At 41.0% G+C, this 25411-nt stretch overlaps 1 protein-coding gene across 12 annotated transcripts in view; it reads left to right on the forward strand.

Moving 5' to 3' along the window:
* The window catches only part of unm_hu7910 (un-named hu7910), a 238752-nt gene that overhangs the window by 90735 nt on the left and 122606 nt on the right, over positions 1 to 25411 (forward strand). For 4 of the 12 annotated variants that reach the window (XM_041189895.1, XM_041189898.1, XM_041189907.1 and 1 more), the window contains 15 exons: positions 1247 to 1315; positions 2353 to 2442; positions 7990 to 8043; positions 8132 to 8167; positions 8254 to 8307; positions 13974 to 14021; positions 14111 to 14149; positions 14234 to 14284; positions 14618 to 14671; positions 19169 to 19213; positions 21948 to 21995; positions 22311 to 22352; positions 23035 to 23079; positions 23213 to 23254; positions 24046 to 24090. In XM_041189895.1, coding sequence (XP_041045829.1) covers positions 1247 to 1315; positions 2353 to 2442; positions 7990 to 8043; positions 8132 to 8167; positions 8254 to 8307; positions 13974 to 14021; positions 14111 to 14149; positions 14234 to 14284; positions 14618 to 14671; positions 19169 to 19213; positions 21948 to 21995; positions 22311 to 22352; positions 23035 to 23079; positions 23213 to 23254; positions 24046 to 24090 — 762 coding nt within the window. The remainder of the gene's footprint in view (positions 1 to 1246; positions 1316 to 2352; positions 2443 to 7989; positions 8044 to 8131; positions 8168 to 8253; positions 8308 to 13973; positions 14022 to 14110; positions 14150 to 14233; positions 14285 to 14617; positions 14672 to 19168; positions 19214 to 21947; positions 21996 to 22310; positions 22353 to 23034; positions 23080 to 23212; positions 23255 to 24045; positions 24091 to 25411) is intronic. The other 8 variants (XM_041189896.1, XM_041189897.1, XM_041189900.1 and 5 more) reach the window with 8 other exon arrangements.

Here is a 25411-nt window from a genome sequence, read left to right on the forward strand (position 1 = left end):
CTCTTTGGGTAAAGAAGTTTCTCCTGAATTGGATTTTTTGGTGACCATCTTATGTTGATGACCCCTAGCTAGGCTCTTCCCCACAACAGAAAACATTCCCTATGTCCGTTCCATCAAAACCTTTCATAATTTTAAAGATATCTATTGGCATAGTTAGAATGCACATGTAGCTTTAATACAAAAACAAAAATACTGTGACAGCTATTGACGTCTAAGAAGTTGTTGTGATTATTCAGGACTTTTTTATATTTTCACAAATATTTTCCAAAACATTTAGATTATTTAAGGTTTTACCAGCTGAATAATTTTGGCTTTTAACTTTCATTTTTAAGTTTCATTTCCCACCCAATCCTCGGCAATTTCCAGCCATCTGCTTGCCCTTCCTTGGTGTACAATGAGCAATAGTCTTCGCCTTCAAATAATTAAGTTTTGTGCAGCCTCTTCCTTGCCCATCAATTTGGTGTACACTGGTTTGTCTTGCATTGACATAGAATAATGCATGTCAATAACTGCATTGTTGCTCTTATTACTAGTTTCTACTGACATTGCTTCTTCAGTTCTCCCTTCTACTGGTATTCATCCATTGAGCTTTTAATCATCTTTACTAATGATGCTATTCCATTTGATAGATTTATATGTCTTTAAATAATTTATATTCTTTTGACTCCAAATTATCCCATGTTCTGTGTACAGCTATATTTCGGTAATATCTGAATTCTCAGTAATTGAATTTACATCTAATTATGACACTTATTCCAAATATACTTGCACAAATAAAAACATTTAAGTCTATTCTTTGACATCATTACCTCTGTAATCTGGCCCTTTTGTTTTATGTTGCATCTCTATCACTTCAACAAAATATGTCCTTGCGTCACTTTTTAAACCCAATCATTTATTCAACTGCATTCAGCACTATTGACTGGCATAGGATTTGTGACCTGTTAAATTGAATGAGTTTCTCTAGTAGAGACCATAAGAACAATTCAAGAGTGCCATTCATCTCCCTAAACTGATTATCAGAATTGTAACTAACCTTTTTAAAAAAATAATCCAGCCTGGAATAGACCGTCTCAAGGCAGCATAGGAATATTCCTGATTATGTGGCTCAGTAAATACCAGCAGTGGATTATAAAAAAAAAATTGAGCATAAAATAAATAAATAGCAACATTTTGTCTCATTACTAGCTATTAAATATAAGATTATTTAAATTGAAGCTGTTTCTGAGCAAATACATTATTTTAGAGGCTGACAAAGAAGAGCTAGAATCGACGCTCCCAGGTGCGACTCAGGAGTCTCTTAAACCCATCCCAGGTAGGTTTTTTTCTTCCAAGCTTAATATTATTCCATAACCTAAGCAAGATCAAATGGATTTAAAGCATAAAATCAATAAGATGTGAAACCTGATACTTCTTTAGGTATCACTATAATTGATCTGTTGCTTCCACTAAAGTAGTATAATCTGAAGAATTCACAGCAGTTTGCTTTGCTGCTGCTGCTTGAAAAAGAAGTGTGAAAAGGTGCTTTCATTCCCTGTTCTGGCTTTTGTAGGGATTTGTTGAACAGAAGAATGACAACACAAGATAGTGGGACTTGTGATGTAGAACAATTTGCATCTATTTAGCACTTTTAACAATAAAATATAAAAACATCATGGGTGTTTCACAGAACCATTATCGAACAAAATTTTATACCTTTCACATGAGATTTGAGGACAGGTGATCAAAAATTTGTCAAAACAGTGTGCTTTGAGGAGAATGAGGCAGTGGTTTTGGGAGGCAATTCCAGAGCATAGTCTTGGCAGGTAAAGGCATGGCTACTCATGCTGTAGTGATGAAAATCTGGGAAGTGCACGAGGTCAGAATTGAAGGAGTGTAAAGACCCAGGTAAGTTGTAGGGCTGGAGGAGGTTACAGAGATGGGGAAGAGTGAGGCCATGGAGGGATTTTAAAATTGTAGCATGTCTAAATGTAGGTCAGTAATCACATACATGACGGGTTAATGTGAGTTGGGAATAAGGTCAGCGGGTGTTTGGTTTTCACTGGTAAATGAACAAAAGATGTTGGAGTGAGTACAAAGCCCAACAATGTAATTTTAAAAAATCTTGGGCTAGTTTTTGTAAGAATTATGAAAAATTCAACCAAATATTAAATATTCATATGTGAATCATATATAGAATACAAAAGAATTTATTGTGCTTAACACGTATTTTTCAGACATACTTTTATAACCACCTTATTTGAAAGCACTAAAATAATTATCTTGGTGTTCAGCATTAACTAGATACAAGCTTTGAATTTTACCATTTGTACAAGTTTTAGAAGCGCGCACTTTTTTTTCATAATTAAGTAGAAGAGGCAGTTAAAAGGGAAGAAGAACCAATGGAGAAAAGGACAAATGAATTTGATGCTGATGCTGAAGATTCAGAAGATGGTGAAGCAGGTGAGCTTTCATAAACTATTATTGTTTCCAGAGGTGAAATAGGTACGTAATTCTCATTAGTCAGCATTATTACATCAGTGATGTACCCACATCAGCAAGACTTAAAGAAGCTAGCCATCATTTTCCCAAGAGTGAAGATTCACTATAATGCAGCAGGTTTATATAGTGAGTACATGAATCTTGCAGACCAACGTGATCCCAAGTTAATTTCTGTGCTCCTAATTGCATTAGCTGTCAGCAGAGGTAACAGTAAAGGCCACAGCACCCTTGGATTTACAAGAGAGAAAATTTAGTCAAGGTTCCCTCTTGCTATTCACGGGCCAGTGCTGGAAAGTGCATGTGACTGTCAGCTAAAAAATTCTGGATCAGTGTCAGCTGTGATGCCTCCTGGTGTTGGTTAGCTTGCCATTACTCACTACAGAGGCTCATGTATGACTCTTTGGGTATTAAATGTTCCTGCATACAAGGTGTCAGGTAAAATAGGAAAAGAGGAGGGGTAGTGGCATTGATTAAGGAGAAGTTTACAATGCTGGAGAGAGAGAGGACGTCCCAGAGGAGTCAAGGACAGAATCCATTTGGTTAGAGCCAAGGAACTAAAAATGCCCAATTATATTGCTCGGTGTAGTCTATAGGCCACCAGCAAGCGGGAAAAATGTAGAGGAACAAATTTGCAAGTAAATTACAGAGCAGTGCAATAATTATAATGGGGGAATTTACTATCCCCGTCCATATTCAGATAATTACTAGTGTAAAGGGCAGAGGGGCCAAGAGTTCCAAGTGTGTTCAGGAAAATTTTCTACAGCAGTATGTTTCCAGTCCAACAAGAAAAGAGGCACCGCTAGACATGGTTCTTGTGAATGAGGTGGGCCAAGTGGACCAAGTGTCAGCAGGAGAACATTTAAAGGACAGTGATCATTGTATCAGAACGTTTAAGTTTAGACTATGGAAAAGGATATTGAACAATCCAGAGTAAGAATAATTACATACATACAGACTTAAGAATTAGGAGCAGGAGTAGGCCACTTGGCCCCTTGAGCCTGCTCCACGATTTGATAAGATCATGGTTGATCTGATTGTGGTCTCAGCTTTCCATTCCTGATTATCTCCATACTCTTAGATTCTTGACTGACAAGGCAGTCAATCAACTCGCCTTAAAAATAATCAATGACCCTGCTTCCACTGCTCTGGGGAAGAGAATTCCACAGACCAACGACCCTATGAGAAAAAAGATTTCTCCTTATCTTTGCCTTAAAAGGGAGATTCCTTATTTTTAAACTGTGTCCTCTAGTTCTTTCCCATAAGGGGAAACATCCTCTGTGTTCACCCTGTATCACCTTTTGAGGTTTTGCTTTTTAATTCAGCCCCTAGCTGCTCATACTCCCTAAGCAGAACCTCTTCCTTGTCCTATCCAGTTGTTAGTACCTCCGTGGACCACAACAATTGAATCCTTCCTCTCCAATTGCAATCTCCTCTCCAGCCAAGAGCACACGGACTAAACCCTGACACCAGGCAGGCAACACAGCCGTCTGGAATCTCACTCAGCTGCAGAGAACTATGTCTATCACCCTGACTATACTGTCTCCTTAGTTCCTATTCACTCCCCTGGCTTGAATGGCTTTCTATACCAGAGTCCCATGGCTATTTCTCTCATCCACTCTGCAGTCCCCTCAGTCATCCATACAAGCTGCAAGAACCTCAAACCTGTTGGACAGTTGCAAAGTGAGGTTCCTCCACTTCTACATTCTAAGCCCCCATACCTGCCTTACTAGCAGTCATACCCTCCTGAGCCTGACCCTGGATCAAATCAGATGACGCTAGCCTAAGAAGTGTGACTGCTGTCTAGAAAAAGTATCGAGGTAACTTTCCCACTCCCAGATGGATCGTAGTTTCTTTAGCTTAGCCTCTTGCTCATTGACTCTGAACTAAATATCCTCGAGCCGCAGGCACTTACTACAGACATGTTGGCCCTAGATCCCACTGGAATCCACAAGCTCCCACATATTGCAACCGCAACACATCACCTCCTGCTGTGGTTTAATTAACTCATTATTTTCTATATTAAAAATTTTAATGTGTCTAGTTTTCTTTTACTGTTATTTTAATAAATGTTCTACTTACCCTGATTGAAATTCCGTAGTTTAAATAAGATAAATAAGAAATATTCACCAACCAATCGCCTGCCTGCTTCCCAGTGATGTCACACCTTGATTTTTGTTTCCGACCATGGGGTCTGAGTGGCTCCTGGTTACAGGCGACAGCGGCTAGCCCCAAGATATCCTCTGAAATCTTGCACTGCCTCACCATCTTTATGGCCTCAGTCTTCTCTGGGGGAAAACCAACTTCAATGGGGTAGGAATGGACCTGAGCTAGATAAACTGGAATCAAAGGATGGCAGGCAAAACAGTAACTGAACAATGGGCTGTTTTTAAAGAGCAGATCACTCGGACACAGTTGAGGTATGTTCCCATGGAAAGGAAAGGTAGGACAAACAAATCCAGAGCAACCTGGATGATGAAGGAGATAGAGATTAAGTTGAAGGAAAAGTGAGCTTATGACCGATGTCATGTGGATAGCACGACTGAATCAGGCTGAATGTCAAAAGTTTAGAGGGGAAATGGAAAAAAATCAAATAAGCAGAGAGTATGAAAAGAGACTGGCAGTTAATATGAAAGGGAATCCCATTTTTACACATGGAGGCAGGAGACATAGCTGAAGCACTATATGAATACTTTGCATCTGTCTTGACCTGCGCAGCAGCATCGTCCTTGGTAATGGTGAAATAGGACGGAGTTCAGATGGTTAAGGAGTTTAAAATTTTTAAAGAGGAGGTATTAGGTAAGCTGGGTGTATATGTGCATAAGGCATTGAAGGTGGCAGGACAGATTGAGCATGATTAAAAAAGCATATAGTGTCATAGGCTTTATTAATCGGGGCATTGAATACAAAAGGAAGGAAGTTATTTTAAACTTGTATAGAACACTGGTTCAGCCTCAGCTGGTGTATTGTGTCCAGTTCTGGGTGCCAAATATTGGGAAAAATGTGAAGGCATTAGAGTGCAGAAAAGGTTCACGGGGATGATTCCTTGGAGAAGGTTGAAAGGAGATTTATAAGAGGTAATCGAAATCACGTCAGGACAGAGTAGATATGGGAAAATTTGTTCCTATTGGTGGCAGGATCAAGGACAAGGGGGCATAGATTTAAAGTAATTGGCAAAAGAAGCAATGGAGATATGAGGGGAAACTTCAAGCAACGAGTGGTTAGGATCGATAATGTACTGTCTGAGAATGTGGTGGAGGCAGGTTCAGTTGAGGCATTCAAGAGGGAATTGGATTGTTACCTGAATCCAGGGTTACGGGGAGAAGGTGGGGAATGGCACCAGGCAGATTGCTCCTTCAGAGAGCCAGTGCAGACACGGCAGCCAAGTGGCCACCTTCTGTGCTGTATCAATTGTGTAATTCTGTGATGTGCCAGAGAGTGATCAATAACCCTAACGAAAAGTCTCCACTTTCAAGAGAGATGAGAAAATTTGAGGGAAACGTAGGCAATGAAAATTTGCATTTAAAAGACCCTTCATGTGCTCTTGATATCCCAAAGCACTTCACAGCCAGAGATGTTCTTAAGGTAGTGACTATTGTCATGCAGGCAAACATGATGGTCAACTTATGCATAGCTAGATCCTATTCAGCAATTGGATAGATGACCAATTAATCAGTTTTAGTTGCAGTGATTGAGACACACTAGTAAAACTCACCTGCTCTTCTTTGAATAATGCCATGTGATCTTTTATGTCCAGTTCTGTTAAACTGAGGCCTTGCCTGCTCCCTGGTGTATGTAAAAGATTCCATGCCACTCTTTTAAAGAAGCCCCAGAGAGTTATCCCCAGTGTCCTAGCCAATATTTATCTCTCAATCGACATCTAAAAATATTTTAATCACTATTATGTGGCCATTTGTGGGAGCTTACTTTCCTCAAATCAGCTGCCACAGTTCCTATGTTATACCAGTCTATTTCAAAAGTCCTTCACTAGCTATAAAAACTTTTGAGATGTCCTGAGGTTGTGAAAGGTACTATATAAGCGCAAGTCTTTTTTAAATGCAACGCTTCATCCTAAAGAGCAAGACCAGGTTGTGTTCATGTTTAGAATCTAGAAAGTTTACAACACAGGAGGCCACTTGGCCCACTGTGTCTGTGTCAGCAGAGAAACGAGCCATCCAACCTAATCCCACTTTCCAGTATTTGGTCTGTAGCCCTGCAGGTTATGGCACTTCAGGGGCATATCCAGACACCTTTTAAATGAGTTGAGGGTTTCTGCCTCCACTACCCTTTCAGACAGAGTGTTCCAGACTCCTACAACTCTCCAGGTAGTCCTAAAAGAGAGACAGTGCTCATCAGGGAGAAGGAACTGGTTATAGAAAGTCAGGATAATGTGTGGTGCAAGGGGCATTGGAGACATCCACTGCAAGATAAAGAATTGAAAACAAGGAGAGGTTAGAGGCAAAAGTAGATGGTGATCAGAGACTTGCAGTGGGGAGATCTGAATATTGTTTCTTTATTTCCAGGAGATGAAATTCTAGAGTTCAAGTTTTGATACTCAAAGATGTATACAACATGATACTTTTGGATTGTGAAATTTCAATATCATGTTATTGAACCAAACATTGAGTAAAGCACCTGTACTACAAGAAGTACCCTAATCATGAATTTGGAGCAGCAGCCCGCTTTGCAACCAACATCTTGTTAGACTATAACTTTATAGTTTTGTTTTGCAAATGAATGACTATAGGAAGTTGAATTTAGGCTGCCTAAACAAATGTTCCATTTAAAATTTCATTGTTGTGCAGGCAGTTTTTTTTCAATGCACGATACCTTTAAATTGTTTTGCATGGCACAAGGCCCTACACATGGAGTGTTCAATGCGGAACAAGACCTGCATAGTACCTTTTTAAGCTGCTATGCAAACACAGCTTAGTGGAAACATTGAGCCAAACCCTTAATGACTAAAAGACATTACCCTTTAATTTTGGACAGAATAAAATGAGATTCAGGGGTTTGATCAGGTAAACCATTCTTGGATGGCTGTTTTATGGATTTAACAAGTTACGTTTGTTGTAAACAAACATGCGCAGCTAGAGAGACCTCGGACCTGTTCCAACTTGCTGCTTGAAGTAGAAAGTCTCCTCCAAAGGCATTGGAATCAGAATCCCTTCTATTTGAGGAGAGAGCACAGAGTATTTTGCTGAAATCACTGAAGATTCAAACTGGTAGTTGCAAAACAAATTAATTTTAGAATTTTGATCTGTAGAATGTAGTCTTGATCCTTTCTTTCTTGGCAACCCATTTAATGCTGCATGGTCTCTGCTGAAGTGTATATAAGTGATTAATGACACATACATACAAAAGTAAATAAAGATGCCCTTACAGAGGCTTGCTCATGTGCTTCCCATCCTTATTTTGGGATGTTGAAGCTGAAATTTGTGGCCAGCTATATCTGTGCTTGTAGTTCATTTTTAATATTCTCATAATCGAGGTTTTGTTTTCCATTTGTAGATGAGGTTAGGTATGAAACAGTTGAGTCTGAACCTGAAGAAGCAAACACTCCAGGTTTGTACTCCACACTTTTAGTCACTTATTTTAAGCATGAAAATATACTTTTAACTAAATACCATTCTTTTTTAATTTAAAATGGTAGAAGAAGAGATGATGTATGAACATGCAGAAACTTCAGGTTAGTGACTAAATGCTCTGCACTGATTAATTTCAATTGGATGTTATATCTTGGGCTATAAATAAATGAGTGCATCTTTCTTACAGAAGAATCTGAGTATGTGGAAGATGAAGCAGTGTCTGAAGGTACAGAGGTTCTAGGTACTCCATGCTCTGTTTTATTCATATCTATTTATTTAGTAAAACTTGAGTTTGTTGATATGTGAGCAATACATTGTGTTTGATATTGGAATTCTTTAATGGTGGCTTTGAAGTCCTGATGTTCCTTTACAATGCATCCATTTGACTGTGATGCTTTGGAAAGTTGCTAAACAGGTACTGTCGTTCCCAATGCCAAGGTACATTAAGTAACAATTCAGTTAATTTGTCAACCCAGCCAGAGAATGATGCATGAGACAAAGACTTAAAGAAGATAAATGTATTTGAGGAATAAACTTGTACATGTAATTTGTTCGTCCAGCCCTAATACTAAGTTAAAATAGGAGTGTACGCCCTGAACTGCCTGGCTTGAGGTCTGAGAAACCATCTCATGGAGTGCTAAATCCGTGCTTGTAGTTTTGAGATATGAAGTTTGGAAAAATGTTGTCCTTGGTGCTATTGTCTCAATGGTGAATAATTGGCTGCCTGCTCTTTCTCATCTGTTTGCAGATGTTATAAATGTATTAATTATTCCAAAGTGATGGGATTCAGTGGCACTTATTATCAACAATTATACATATGGAATAGCCAATAACATTTAAATCATTCAACTAGATGAGTTATCACATACCTTGCACCCATACGTCCTTGAAAGAGGTAATCCCAGGAGGTGAAAGCAAAATACTGCAGATGCTGGAAATCTGGAATAAAAACAGAAAATACTGGAAATACGCAGCAGGTCTGGCAATATCTGTGGGGAGAGAAACGGTTAATGTTCAGGTCTTTGACCTTTCATCAGAACTGGACAAGGAACTATGAAAGATCACAGACCTGAAACATTAACTCCTGTTTCTCCCTCCACAGATGCTGCCTGACCTGAGTACATCCAGCATTTTCTGTTTTATCCCCTTGCAGGACAGCTGCTAATACAAAGAGAACTCTTAGTTGAATGCTTATCAGCTAAAGTCTGCCTGGTAAACAAAACTGATTTTTCCATTTAAGCATTTCATTGGAAAAGAAACTGATATTTCCAGTCTTCTAAGGGAACCTCGCTCAAAAACTAAAGTTAATAAATAATTCAACTGTTTCTTTAAACTTCCATTGTCAACTGTATCCATGAATATGGGGTCAATCACTATGTGTACACTGTGACGTCTAATTTCACCTTGCCACTGTTTCTGTGCTGCCAGACTGCTAGGGTGACATTCAGTCTTGAATGAACCGTGATTTTCTTCAGCTAAACATCAGGAAGATTGTCTTCAGCTCCTGGTTTAAAAAAATATCTGTACAGTCCGTCATTCATTCCTGAGGCCAACCAGACTGTTTGCAAACTTGACAACCTATTTGGCCCAAGTTAAGCTTCTAACTCCATATCCTTTTTGCCATAAAGACAGCCTATTTCCATCTCTAATATCACCATCTGCCTTTGCCCCATTCCCTATGTTGGGTCACTTACCATTAAAACCCTCATTTGCCCCTTTCACGTCTCAAAAATTGACTATCCCACTCTTCTTCCGGCTGGCCTTCCACCTGCTTTCTGTAAGCTTCAGTTCATCCAAAATGCTTCTGACCATGGACTACCTCTTCCCCAAAACGCAGGGGTTGTTGGGTCATTTGAAACTTTCAAGGCTGTGATGGATAACTTTTTTTTAGGTAAGGGTACCCAGGGACATGGAGCAAAGGCTTTTCTTGGTGCCTTGGTGGTTGTGCCTTTTAGTCATCTAGGCTCGTGCTCTGGAAATTCTCTGCCGTCTATTATCTTCCTTTAAAACCCACCTCTTTTACCAAACATTTGATGAACCCTCCTTAATATCTGCTTCTGTTGTTTGGCATCCATATTTTTCTTGTGCCTCTATGAAGCACTTGGGATATTTGACTGTATTAAGGGCATTGTATAAAGCCTTAACAAAAACAAAAACAGAATTACCTGGAAAAACTCAGCAGGTCTGGTAGCATCGGCGGAGAAGAAAAGAGTTGATGTTTCGAGTCCTCATGACCCTTCGACAGAACTTGAGTTCGAGTCCAAGAAAGAGTTGAAATATAAGCTGGTTTAAGGTGTGTGTGTGGGGTGCAGAGAGAGAGAGAGAGAGGTGGAGTGGGGGTGTGGTTGTAGGGACAAACAAGCAGTGATAGAAGCAGATCATCAAAAGATGTCAACAACAATAATACAAAAGAACACATAGGTGTTAAAGTTGGTGATATTATCTAAACGAATGTGCTAATTAAGAATGGATGGTATAGCTCTAGTGGGGGTGGGGAGAGCATAAAAGATGTAAAAAAAAAAATAAAATAAATAAATAATTTTTTTTTTCTTTTTCTCTTTTTATAATGGAAATAGGTGGGAAAAGGAAAATCTATATAATTTATTGGAAAAAAAAGAAAAGGAAGGGGGAAACAGAAAGGGGGTGGGGATGGGGGAGGGAGCTCACGACCTCAAGTTGTTGAATTCAGTATTCAGTCCGGATGGCTGTAAAGTGCCTAGTCGGAAGATGAGGTGTTGTTCCTCCAGTTTGCGTTGGGCTTCACTGGAACAATGCAGCAAGCCAAGGACAGACATGTGGGCAAGAGAGCAGGGTGGAGTGTTAAAATGGCAAGCGACAGGGAGGTTTGGGTCATTCTTGCGGACAGACCACAGGTGTTCTGCAAAGCGGTCGCCCAGTTTACGTTTGGTCTCTCCAATGTAGAGGAGACCACATTGGGAGCAACGAATGCAGTAGACAAAGTTGGGGGAAATGCAAGTGAAATGCTGCTTCACTTGAAAGGAGTGTTTGGACCCTTGGACGGTGAGGAGAGAGGAAGTGAAGGGGCAGGTATTGCATCTTTTGCATGGGCATGGGGTGGTGCCATAGGAGGGGGTTGAGGAATAGGGGGTGATGGAGGAGTGGACCAGGGTGTCCCGGAGGGACCGATCCCTACGGAATGCCGATAGGGGGGGTGAAGGGAAGATGTGTTTGGTGGTGGCATCATGCTGGAGTTGGCGGAAATGGCGGAGGATGATCCTTTGAATGCGGAGGCTGGTGGGGTGATAAATGAGGACAAGGGGGACCCTATCATGTTTCTGGGAGGGAGGAGAAGGCGTGAGGGCGGATGCGCGGGAGATGGGCCGGACACGGTTGAGGGCCCTGTCAACGACCGTGGGTGGAAAACCTCGGTTAAGGAAGAAGGAGGACATGTCAGAGGAACTGTTTTTGAAGGTAGCATCATCGGAACAGATGCGACGGAGGCGAAGGAACTGAGAGAATGGGATGGAGTCCTTACAGGAAGCAGGGTGTGAGGAGCTGTTGTCGAGATAGCTGTGGGAGTCGGTGGGTTTGTAATGGATATTGGTGGACAGTCTATCACCAGAGATTGAGACAGAGAGGTCAAGGAAGGGAAGGGAAGTGTCAGAGATGGACCACGTGAAAATGATGGAGGGGTGGAGATTGGAAGCAAAATTAATAAAATTTTTCCAAGTCCCGACGAGAGCATGAAGCGGCACCAAAGTAATCATCGATGTACCGGAGAAAGAGTTGTGGAAGGGGGCCGGAGTAGGACTGGAACAAGGAATGTTCCACATACCCCATAAAGAGACAGGCATAGCTGGGGCCCATGCGGGTACCCATAGCCACACCTTTTATTTGGAGGAAGTGAGAGGAGTTGAAGGAGAAATTGTTCAGCGTGAGAACAAGTTCAGCCAGACGGAGGAGAGTAGTGGTGGATGGGGATTGTTCGGGCCTCTGTTCGAGGAAGAAGCTAAAGGCCCTCAGACCATCCTGGTGGGGGATGGAGGTGTAGAGGGATTGGACGTCCATGGTGAAGAGGAAGCGGTTGGGGCCAGGGAACTGGAAATTGTTGATGTGACGTAAGGTGTCAGAGGAATCACGGATGTAGGTGGGAAGGGACTGGACAAGGGGAGAGAGAAGGGAGTCAAGATAACGAGAAATGAGTTCTGTGGGGCAGGAGCAAGCTGAGACGATTGGTCTACCGGGGCAGTTCTGTTTGTGGATTTTGGGTAGGAGATAGAAGCGGGCCGTCCGAGGTTGGGCGACTATCAGGTTGGAAGCTGTGGGAGGGAGATCCCCAGAGGAGATGAGGTCAGTGACAGTCCTGGAAACAATGGCTTGATGTTTAGTGGTGGGGTCATGGTCCAGGGAGAGGTAGGAGGAAGTGTCTGCGAGTTGACGCTCAGCCTCCACGAGGTAGAGGTCAGTGCTCCAGACAACAACAGCACCACCCTTGTCAGCGAGTTTGATGACAATGTCAGGGTTGGACCTGAGAGAATGGAGTGCAGTAAGTTCAGAGAGAGACAGGTTAGAATGGGTGAGAGGAGCAGAGAAATTGAGACGACTAATGTCGCGCCGACAGTTCTCAATGAAAAGATCAAGAGAAGGTAAGAATCCAGAGGGAGGGGTCCAGGTGGAGGGAGAATATTGGAGATGGGTAAAAGGATCCGTTGAACTGGGAGAGGACTCCTGCCCAAAGAAGTGAGCCCGGAGACGAAGACGGCGGAAGAAGAGTTCAGCATCATGCCGAGCCCGAAATTCATTGAGGTGAGGGCGTAAGGATATGAAACTAAGTCCTTTGTTGAGCACTGAACGTTCAGCATCGGAGAGGGGAAGGTCAGGGGGTATAGTGAATACACGGCTGGGGTTGGGATTGGAAGATGGGGTGGGGACGGAGGGACAGGCCGGAAGCAGCATTTCACTTGCATTTCCCCCAACTTTGTCTACTGCATTCGTTGCTCCCAATGTGGTCTCCTCTACATCGGAGAGACCAAACGTAAACTGGGCGACCGCTTTGCAGAACACCTGTGGTCTGTCTGCAAGAATGACCCAAACCTCCCTGTCGCTTGCCATTTTAACACTCCACCCTGCTCTCTTGCCCACATGTTTGTCCTTGGCTTGCTGCATTGTTCCAGTGAAGCCCAACGCAAACTGGAGGAACAACAACACATCTTCCGACTAGGCACTTTACAGCCATCCGGACTGAATATTGAATTCAACAACTTGAGGTCGTGAGCTCCCTCCCCCATCCCCACCCCCTTTCTGTTTCCCTCTTCCTTTTCTTTTTTTTCCAATAAATTATATAGATTTTCCTTTTCCCACCTATTTCCATTATAAAAAGAGAAAAAGAAAAAAAAAAATTTGTTTATTTATTTTATTTTTTTTTACATCTTTTATGCTCTCCCCACCCCCACTAGAGCTATACCTTGAGTGCCCTACCATCCATTCTTCATTAGCACATTCGTTTAGATAATATCACCAACTTTAACTTTAACACCTATGTGTTCTTTTGTATTATTGTTGTTGACATCTTTTGATGATCTGCTTCTATCACCGCTTGTTTGTCCCTACAACCACACCCCCACTCCACCTCTCTCTCTCTCTCTCTCCGCCCCCCACACACACACCTTAAACCAGCTTATATTTCAACTCTTTCTTGGACTCGAACTCAAGTTCTGTCGAAGGGTCATGAGGACTCGAAACGTTAACTCTTTTCTTCTCCGCCGATGCTGCCAGACCTGCTGAGTTTTTCCAGATAATTCTGTTTTTGTTTTTGTTTTGGATTTCCAGCATCCGCAGTTTTTTTGTTTTTATCCTTGTATAAAGCCTTGTTGATTGAAGTTGAAGACTATAGCCAACACTCAGGCTATTGTACCTAAGGCATTGATTAGTGCCTATTAATTTCAGAGGATTCTGGACCTGAAGCTGCAGATGTACCTGAAGACAGAATTCCAGGTAGTTATGTGTCTACCATCTCCATAGTAACCATCAAATTTGTGAGGAAAAGTCATGAAAAATAACAGAAATACATTATTTCCCTTCAGAATCAGAAACAAGAGAGGAAGAAGTTGATATTGCTTCAGGTTTGTGGTTTTACCAATAAATATGTTAGCTTTAAACATTGCTCATATGCCCAAGCTATTAACAGAAAGCTATTTGTGTTGTAGATGAAGCTGAGCTCGAGCCTGAAGATCTAGTTTCTGAACAAGATGTTCCAGGTATGTACTGTATTGTAAGTTTTAACTGGTGCTATACCTAAAGTCACTTTGAGTGCTATGTAGAGCATGGTATAAATCAATTTGGCTGTTTCTTTCTGTAAACTGTAAAGAGATGAAATATTTAACTGACATTTGGGAGGAAAGTGGACATTCTTACGAAGAGCTTTAACTGAGTAGGTGTGAAATTACTAAGTGCACTCCAAGGATTTTGCTGTGAACTCCTTTCATACCATTATCATTCAAAAATACAACTACATAAATTGAATTAGAATGGTTTACATACTTAAATGCTGCTTTGACCTCAATGACGTTAGATTTGCTACTTTTTTTCAGGATTGTATGAATCCAATGTGGAAGAGGATTTCTCTGATCAAGTGGACATTGAAGGTGGAAAATTTTGTGCTTATTTATTGTTGCAAAGTCTTTTTTGTGTTCTGCAGTTGACAGCTATTGTTTGCTTCTGATGTGAAGAAACTGCGCTTTTGGTATGCGTATGCCAAGTGAAAGTTTTATTTCGGTAAAAATATGTTGAAAATAGTACTATGCCATTCTTACCACTGTCCTTTCTCAAAGTATTGAAAGGATATTAGATTCAAAATCCATTGGGAGATAGTATCCTTGACATTTCAAAATGTGATTTACATGCTTTAATCTTTTTAAAATGGGTAGTTACTTGTTTTATATGTAAATTTGTTTTTTGCTTTGTTAATGAGGCAAGGTAAGGGTGGCAACAGTCTGATTAGGTGCTGCTGAGGCAGTGGCACAAGGATTTGAACAATAGGGGAGGTGGTGTCATAATTCTAATGTCACTAGACTTGTAATCCAGAGGCCCAGGGTAATTCTCTGAGGACATGGGTTCAAGTCCCACCATGGCAACTGGTGGTATTTAAATTCAATTAATAAATCTTGAATTAAAAATCTAGTCTTAGTGATGGTGACCATGGAGCCATTGTCGATTGTCGTTAAAAACCCACCTGGTCCACTAATGCCCTTTTGAGGGAAGAAAATCTGCTGTCCTTATCTGGCCTTGGCCTACAAGTGAACCCAGACATACAGTTGTATCAAACCACTACAAAGCCTAATATAAGGAATGAAACCAGATGACCACCAGGCATCAACCGAGGCACCGGAAACAACAACAGCACACCCAGCCCTGTCCTTACTAACATCTTAGGGCTTGTGCCAAAATTTGCAGAGCTGTCCCACAGTCAGGGACCAGCCTGACATTGTCTGTAAAGTATGTTTCTGTGAGTATGGCTATGTCCCAGATATAATCATCATCAGAAGTGGCAGCACAGTGGTATACAGTCGGGACGGTGTAGCCCTTGGAGTCCTCAACATTGACTCCAGACCTCATGAAGTCTCATGGCATCAGGTCAAACATGGGCAAGGAAATCTCCTGCTGGTTACCACAAACTTACCGCCTGCCCTCAGCTGATGACTCAGTACTCCTCCATGTTGAATACCACTTGGAAGAAGCACAGAGGGTGACAAGGGCAGTGAATGTATTCTGGGTGTAGCACCTCAATGCCCATGGTAGCACCACTGCTGATCGAGCTGATCAAGTTCTAAAGGACATAGCTGCTAGACTGGGTCTGCAGCAGGTGGTGAAGGAGCCAACAAGAGGGAAAAACCTACTTGTCCTTGTCCTCGCCTGTCTACCTGTCACAGATGCACCTGTCCATTGGAGCAGGAGAAGGCCATTCAACCCATCGAGCCTGCTTTGCCATTCAATGGCTGATTGAACACTTCAATGCCTTTTACACACAGTCTCCATAACCCTTTGCGTTATTGTTAATCAGAAATCTATCAATTTCTACCTTAAACTTATTCAATGACTTCGCTTCCGCGGCCCTCTGGGGTAGAGGATTCCAAAGATTCACAACTCTGAGTAAAGAAATTTGTCCTCATCTTGGTCCTAAGTGGCTTCCCGCTTGAAATTGTTTCCCCTGATTCTAGATCCCCCAACCAGGGGAAACATCTTACCTGCATCTACCCTGCCTATTCTTTTAAGTATTTTGTAGGCTTCAATGAGATCACCCCTCATTCTATGAAACTCTAGAGAATACAGGTCCAATTTCCCCAATCTCTCTTCGTAAGACAGTCCTGCCATCCCTGGAACAAGTCTAGTGAACCTTCGTTGCACTCCCTCTATGGCAATAATATCCTTTTGAGGTAAAGGGACCAAAACGGCACACAGTACCCCAGGTGCGGTGTTACCAAACTTCTATACAATTGTGGCTACAAGAGCAGGCCAGAGACTTGGAATTCTGTGGTGAGTAACTCTCCTCCTGACTCCTCAAAACCTGTTTACCATCTTCAAGGAACACTCTACTTGCCTGGATGAGTGCAGCTCCAACAACACTCAAGAAGCTGATACCATTCAAGACAAAGCAACCCGCTTGATTGACACCCCATCCACCACCTTCAACATTCACTCCCTCCAGACAATAGCACAATGGCAGTAGTGTGAGCCAACTACAAGATGCACTGCAGAAACTCACCAAGGCTACTTCGACAGCACCTTCCAAACACGTGACCTCTACCACCAAGAAGGACGCAGGCAGTAGATGAATGGGATCTCCACCACCTGCATGTTCCCCTTCAAGTCGCACAACTACCTGACTTGGAACTATGTCGCTGTTCCTTCACTGTTGCTTTGTTAAAATCCTGGAACTCCCTTCCTAACTACTGTGGGTGTATCTACACCACATAGACCGCAGTGGTTCAAGCAAGTGGCTCACCATCGCCTTATCGAAGGTAATCAGGGATGGGGAATAAATGCTGGCATAGCCAGTGATGACCACATCCTGTAAAATAAATTAAAACAAAACACACAGAGTTCTTGGCACCACATTACTGTAGCTGGTTTCAATAAGTATTGACCTAATATGATCCACAGATGATTTATGTAAGCTGTGGCTCAGTGGTAGAGCACACCTCTTAATTACTGCCAAATAATCTGTCTGATAATGAAAAATAACTTTTGCGAGTGTGGAGTCTCATCTTTTCAATTGTAATTATTGTTGGAGATTCAAAAACACTTTTTTGTTCTACTTTTCCTTTTTCTCTTATATATATTAATCCCATTGTTTTTCACCTGTTTCCCTTTCTGATTTGACTTGTTCTGACTGACACTTCCTTGTACACTCTCTGGGCTGGATTTTCATGGAATCTGACAGACTGAAGGCATTTAAGAAATGGTGGGCTGGGCCTGATTCTGGATTTCTTGAGCCTGTTTCTGGAGTTGGCAATTTTTCCTGGTGCAGGGTAATGGGTTTGGGTAGCAAACCTGTACTCTGCACTCCTGACCTGACCAGTTCCGTTATGTGGGCAGGCATATCACACAACCTGCTGCAATTTTTGTGGAATCCAGCCAGCCCCTCAAGGACTCATGCTTCATGGCCCCTTTAGAGGAACCGTGAACCATAGTCTGGATTCGGGAGCCTTTTTAAAGGTATGTTTAAAAGTTCTTACCCATGCTCGCTCATGACAGCCCTGCCCCCCACCCCCCACCCCCCCCCCCCCACCCCCTGTATTCTGCATGTCCACTCATCCAGAATGCACCATAAAACCAATGAACCAAATAATAACATGTCAAGTCTTGAAATGTATATAAAAACACCCATTCAAAAATCTCCTTTGGGGGGGAAAAAACTATTCTTACAACTTGAGAAATGTCAGTCTCTCAGTACCATTTGTAATTTTGATAACAGGATCTTTACCTCAATTTATACCTGTTAATCTTGTCCAAATAAACATATAGGCATTGAACAAATTCTTCAGTATTGCTGAAGAAGAGGTATGTCTAAGCTTTTTGCCTTGCACTCATCAAGATGCTCGCAAGAATACCAATATAAGGGGGAAAACAGCTATTTATATTGTATGTGAAGGGATGCCGATTGGTTGGCAAATGGTGTTGCCATGGAGAATGCACCACTGATGGTGACTGACCGTTACTGCCAAACATTGTTGGAAGTTTTAAACCAGGCAGTTTGACCCTGAGTGATCAAGGCTTTGCCCTGAGGAATGGGTCAGTGAATGGCTGTCACTTACTGTTTAGCTGAAACGGACGCAATATATCTACATGTTCGTCCTGTCTGCAAAGAATAAGTTATTCTTCAATCTTTTATTTTCAATCAAAGCAAAGACATTCTTTCCACCTGTGTAAACAAACTCCCTGCTGAGCTAATCCAATAGTCTTGGAGCTCAGCCAAGCATTCATAACATGGCTACCTTGGAACTATGCCATTGTTGTTATATGGTTCATTGGTTCTGTGATGCATACTGGGTGAATGGATATGGAGGATTTTGGGGGGGGGGGGGGGGGCATGGAAGGATCATAGAGGTGGGGTGAGAGCTAAACAGCCTCTAATTCACCTGGGCCAAAGTCCCAGAGAACAGAGGCAAGCCTTCTAACCAGCCCGCCTCAGCACTCCTGCCTCCGTGGCTGCATCAGAACTGCTTCTGGGTTTGGCGGGCTGACTCAACCCTGTCCCCACCTCCCCAGAGCAAAAGTATTGTATTATTATTTAAGGGGTATGTCTGCCAGGTTGGAAATTTTCTGTGTTGCTCATTAATGAGTTTTCAACCTGATTTGCTAAGGGGGTAGACAGTTGTTTGCCCTGTTCACACAGGTCACTCATCCCCTATGGAGGACATTGTACCATTTTGGGTCTCTATTTCATAATGGGCTATGGGATTTTGGACTGTAATCCAAGTACAAAGGTATTAAATGGTTGGTGGTACTTGTTTGCTAGTGGGAGCAAAATTTGGCCTACACTCTAAATTGGACAAACCAGTATATAAATTCATAGGGATTGACTAGCTGTGGATTAACAGCTACATTTATGCTACTTGTTAAATACTATATTTTACTTGCAGATGAAATAGAGGAGGAGCTGCTGATGAGCGATGAATTCATTGAAGGTATATCTTGACTTGTGGCTCAAGTTTGTACATTTTCCACAAGTTTGTATTGCCCTCTTAACTAGTGATTAATATGTCGAAGTAGTGAAATTGTTAATTAGTAGGGATCTTTTCTGCTGTTAAAGGTAAGCTGGAGCATACATGGTTATAATTAGTGTTGTACCATGTAATATACAATATGTTATAGTAGATCTTGCAATGCATTGTGCATGGAGAAAAATAATTAAATCTTTTTTTTAAAAATTTGCTTTTTGCTTCCTTCCCATTCAAATTATTTTATTGATTGCATTCCGCCTCACTTTTGCTCTTTCCTTCTATAATGTACTCTCTCTCCTTTTTGTTCCCTCACCACTACATCACAGTTAACAATTTTTCCAATTGTTTCCATTTTGCAATTTCTGTAAATCTCACCACCCCTCTATCTGCTTTTCTTGTCTCGTGTCTGTGTAGCTTTCAAGCATATTCCTTTACTGATTTATCTAATGAAGTGGAAATTGGTTATGGTCTGGTTTTGGTTCATAACCAGTGGCATGCAAACAGTGCATACACTAACTCAGAGATCCCAGGCCGGACTAAAGTTGGCCATTGGTCTTTAGGAGTTCATTAACATTTATTCGTGAGCTACCAATGGTCCATTGCAATTTTGAAGCAGCTTGCAATTTTGAAGCAGCTTGCACATTTTACATCAATATCTGGGTCACTTACCCTGCTGACAGGGGCCCTGAGAAATCCTGAATGGGCCTAAAAAGGCTGCTGTCATTAAGACCAATTTTTACCCCAATATCCTAGTTCTTTCCATTATTTGTAAAGCTAAAGGCACACATAGTTGGGAGATAACATTTATAAGGTTGGAGGAGAAAGTGGGAAGAGACTGGCAGAGTCTGAGAAAAAAGGTGAGGTTCAACTGTGAGATCCTAGGTGCAAGTGTTTAAGATTAGGGTTGAGGTTGAAAATTGATGGGGAGTATGTAGAAGGGAGTGGGGAAGGGGTTGGACCTGTCAGATATTGCGAGGTACAGAAGCATTTCAACTGGATTGTAATTTAGGGTTGTGTGTTCTTGATGCTGTATCTAGCATCACTTGTGTGGGGGAACTTTGTTTTGGGAATACAAAAAGGCTTGAAGCATTGAAGTGGGAGAATATTTGGGGATAAAGGAGTGTTGGAGGAATCGGAGGAATGAAGTTGGCAATTGGTGGAGTAGTGGAGCTATGGAATAAAATGGGATTGTGTTTTGGAAGTTGAGGTAACTTTCTGAAGGGAAGGAAACAAGGCTGGAAGCATTAAAGATGTGGAGCTGGAAGAAATTTTAAGTACAGAAGGACCTAGAATATAGGCTCTGAACCAGTTCTTAGATCATGAATGGAGCACATATGCCACACAGTCGTTTGCTGCGTTACAAACTCGAGGTTGCAGAGAAGGAACAACTGAAGAGGCTGTGAAATTCTTAGATGACAGTGTACCAGATTTACTGAAAATGAGAATTGTTAAGATGGGACATGCATCTCCAAAGAGGGGGAGGGTTTCGCAGCATCTAATTTTGTTTGACCAAAATTTTTTTCTCTACCAATTAGCCTCCCTGACCATAGTTTGCTTAAGCTGTGTTTAAATGATGTTTAAATGTCTTCAGTTCACTTTTAAACAGTTTGTTTTGATGCTGATAATCGTGAACTGTGTAATTCAGTCATTCTGAAACTTTATTTAGCCAACCCATTTAGACTTAAAAAAAAAAATTGATCCTTATTGTTTGTCTGTCTCTTCCTCCTTTGCTACCTCCCCAACCCCTCTCTCTCTGCTCTGACTCAAGTTCTCCCAAATTCGAATTGTCTTGTCTCATCCATAAATAGTTTCTTGGCTAGGAGGAGGGGCAAATTAGGAATGACTCTAGGCAGTCAAGTTGGATTAAATTACAATTAACTTGGACTGATCAGGAGACTCTGGTCAAACTGTCAAAATTTTAGCAGAAGTGGTGGACGGGGCTAAAATGAGGTGGTGGGTATGCTGCAATTTATATTGGCTGCAGGCAGTTGAGAGGAATTGAGGCATTTGCCTAAAAAGCAAAGTCCAATATAATTTAAATTGTAACAAAGGACTTATTTTTCAACTGGGAGGAAATCTGAAGATGGAATTTAGTTGGTTGCTTTCCACTTGCTAATTCAGGACTGCTGACTTTAAAAAAAACATGGATTGATTAGCCTGATCTCTGCTTTCTTGCAGTTGCTTACTGAATGAACCTAACTGCGTTAGAGTTGTTTGTTTAATCAGCTTTTTTATTGGAAATTCAAAGATGTCCTCATTTTAGTTTGTTGACTTTTGTCTGACTGACATCTAATGCCCTAAGATGCAATACTTTGGAAAGCATTGGTAGGCAGCATTCTAAATATATAAATTGATTAGCAACTGGTTATTTAAAGATTAAGCTTGGTGTCAAATTTTGTTTGATAAAGCTCATGTGAAGTGTCCTCAGATCTTTTACTACATTAAAGGCCCTATGTAAATGTAAGTTGTTGATGGGCAGGAACCTGATGACTAGATCAGCTTCTTGTGTGCCTGACTATAACTATGTTCAATTTGTTGTAAAATGAAAATTTTTAATGTTCGCCTAACAAAGTAGTTATAGGACTGCCAATATAACTGGAACTATTCCCCAGTGAGTGCCATGTCAGGATTGAAGAAAGATGGGGAAGATTTGAGGGGAAAGTTTTAAAATTTTTAAAATTTTTTAATTCAACTTTAGCAGAACTTAAAGACGTAGAGCCTGAAGATACAGTGGAAGAATTTTATGGTAAGTGCCTTGTTACTCTTAATGCCTCTCTATAGACAAATGTAATCTTTATATTGTAAACAAGCAAAGTTAAACAGCTGTGAATATACTGTTTATATGAATTTTTTGCAAAGAAAATAAGTTAATGGCCGCCTTGTGGCTACATGAAAAATTGCAGGCTTAAGAATAAAATAATATTTTGTTACTGCAAAGGCCTACTGGGCTCAATAAGCCCTTTGCTTTCTCAGCTGTGATAGTCAACGGAGGAGATAAACATAGATTGAAAATAACATTAAAAAGCTGGATTTTAACTGCTTTTAAATTGCTTTCTATTAGCTGAAGAAACAGAATATGTTCCGGGGACTGAAGGCATACAAGGTTTGCTTACTTCCTTAAACAGTCAATTCAACTGTGAGAAGCTTAGCTGTTACTGCATAGAGTGCCAACTAGATCAGATTCCAGGATCAGGGCTATCTGTCCTGGATTCCAGCTATCTCAGCGGGTTTCCGTTTTACCAGTCATCAGTTTAAGCCTCTAGTCTGAAAGCCTTATAATAGGCAGTTGTGCCAATTGTGGCAGGGGTGAGGGGAGATCAACAAAAACAGAACCTATTTCATACACCAACCCATCAAAGAAAACTATTGATTGTTGTCTTTGATTCAGAAATAAGTTGCATACAACTACTCTCAAGGCATTGACCAGGAAACAGGCCATTTCTTTGTCTTTTCCCCATGAACAAAATTGGTTCTGTGGCATGAGGGGGAAAAAAGGTATGTTTTATGATGCAGTTTTATTGAATTAACAGTTAAGAATCATGTCAATAACTAAAATATATACACCTATTCTTGTGAATCTGTGTGACAATGTTTAGTATTTTTAGCTGTACTCAGTTTTCTTCCTTGTTCAGATTCTTAGATATGTTAGTTCACAACCCCTAAAGTGATTCCATCCCTGGGAGGCCATAAAAAGGCTCTGACCTACAATTTGATGGATCATAAAATAATATTAATTTGTGAGATATATACTGCCTTTGACTCAGTGGCCTCTTTTTTTTATATAGAAGTGTCTCCTGTTCTTCAAAATACAGATGAAGATAGCCAATCAGGTTTGCATCGAGATTACCTTTCATAACTGGCTATCATCTTTTTTTCCATTTTATTGAAACAAAATCTAACATCATCTGAAAGTGTAAGGGGTGAACATTACTAACAAAATGTCAATTTTATTACTTACAACAGCCTATGGATCTCAGAACTTGGATGTGGAATCTGAAATCCAAGGTTTGTCTGAATTGGCTGTCCTCGGCCCTTTCCTATCCTGTTGTAGTTTGCAGTTTTCTACGCCTGAGTTTTTTTCCCGTTTTGTCTGGGAGTTGTGTGCTTAATGCTGTTTTGTAAAACTTTTCAAAAGGTGTTTTGGTGAATCTGTATTTGGGTACAATTCCATTTGTGCTGTCCATACTTCAGTATCTGTCTCAATTGAACATAATTAGTTAGCAGGTTAGTTAGAGAGTATTCAATTTGATCTTGACCTTGTTCTCATCTGATGTCCCATATGTGCACTTTCCAGTGGGAATCACCGGGTAGTAATCGGGTGCGGGATTCCTAGCTGTTTTTCTCTCCCCATGGTCAGCCTTCCCTAAGCTCAGACCTATCAAGGCCACTGCACTGTCTCAGCTATGGACTGTGGTTGAAATTCATAAATTCACCAAATGCTGCAATGTGTAAATACCAAATAGTTGGCACCAGCAAGGCAACACTGAAGAAAAAAGATTATGCTATTTAATGCTGTAAAGGTGACAAATTCTATCATGGCAGATTTCTAAAATTGTTAAAAAATCAGTTGAAGTGATCAGAATGTAAGCGCCTTTCTTTTCTATGTAGTCTGTGTAATGTGGGTGTTGGTTTAAGGTGATTACTTCCGTTCCTTATAACTCTGAAATAGCTTGTTTTGATCGGTCTTGCAGCTGCTTGCATTAAGAAATACAGCATGCCCCTTAAGCTTTTTGCATACTTCTTCAGCTTAGTACTTCTCAAGGCATTAGAACATTATTATCCTTCCTATTTTACAGTTGCAGTACCTCTTCCAGAGGCAGTGGAAGAGCCTACAGAGGAAGGTTGGTATCATTTTCAGGTGTAATTTTGTGCCTTTGTGTGATATATTATGATTCCTGTGGTACATAAACAAAATCATGGACAGGAAAACCCACTGGTCTAACTAGCATGTCCATCTAGCTTGTCCCATATAGTTGTGGTGCCCTATGCATCATGATACAAATGCTTCTTGGAGAGGCAATAAGCCAGACATATTATTTTTAATTGTAGTTGATGCGTTCATTGAAACAGTGCGAAAGCAGTACCTATAGTAATAAAGGTGGTATTTCATTAAATTAATATTCACCAATAGCAGAACGTTGCTTGCAGTTAAACAGATCAACATTTCTGGAAGTTCTTTGATTTTTGGCTAAGCATACATCTTTTCTGTTGGCCCATTCTCTAAATTCAGCTGGCTCTGTCTGAGCTTTACTCAGCTCTTTTCCAGTCTGTACCCAACTCAACAAATCTTGGCAAAGTAAAAGCGATCGTAATAACTTGTAACTCCCTACAGTTAAACAGTTATGTACCCTCAATTAGAAGTTTCCTCCTTTTGAGTAACTTATCAAGTTCCCTTTTTTTTTGAACCTTTCCCACCACATGCTTTGTTAGTTCCAGGGACAATGAGTCTCTACAAAAAGAAATGAAGTGCTTTCTGAAATCTAATCTAACTTTATGCCCAATAGTCTGCCATCCTTACCCATCTGCATTAAACTGTCTAAATGTTCCGAGTCCGATCCATTAACCATTTTTAAAACCTTAACATTTGAGATGTGGCAGACAGTGAGGATGATACTAATTGACCGCAACAGGACATTGGGCAGCAGACAAGTTGCAGATGGAATTTAACACCGAAATGTGAAGTTTTGCATTTTGGTAGAAGGGATAGGGAGAGGCAATAAAGACTTCATGGCACAGTTCTAAAGAGGCCAGAGGAACCTGGGAATTCATGTGCATAGAAATTTGAAGGTAGTAGGACATACAGAGAACAGTGAGAAAAACACATGGGATCTTGAACTTCATAAATTGAGCAAAAGTAGGGAAGCTATGCTGAACATTTATGAAGTATTGAAGAATCCCCAATTGCATCCAGTTAGGAAGGATGTTAGGGTTCTTGAGAGGGTACAGAGGAGATTTACCATAGTGGTTCTGAGGTGACAGATTCTAGTTGTAAGATTATATTGGAGAAGCTGGGGTTTGTTCTCCTTGGAGGAAATTAGATTGAAGGGAGATCTGATATAGGAGTATAAGTTTATGACAAGTTTAGATAAAGTAGACAACGAAAAGTTGTTCCCATTAGCTGATGGTACGAGGCCTAGGGGATACAGTTTTAAGGTTCTGGGC

This window comes from Carcharodon carcharias, chromosome 6 (genome assembly GCF_017639515.1).
Source record: "Carcharodon carcharias isolate sCarCar2 chromosome 6, sCarCar2.pri, whole genome shotgun sequence".
NCBI lineage: Eukaryota > Metazoa > Chordata > Chondrichthyes > Lamniformes > Lamnidae > Carcharodon > Carcharodon carcharias.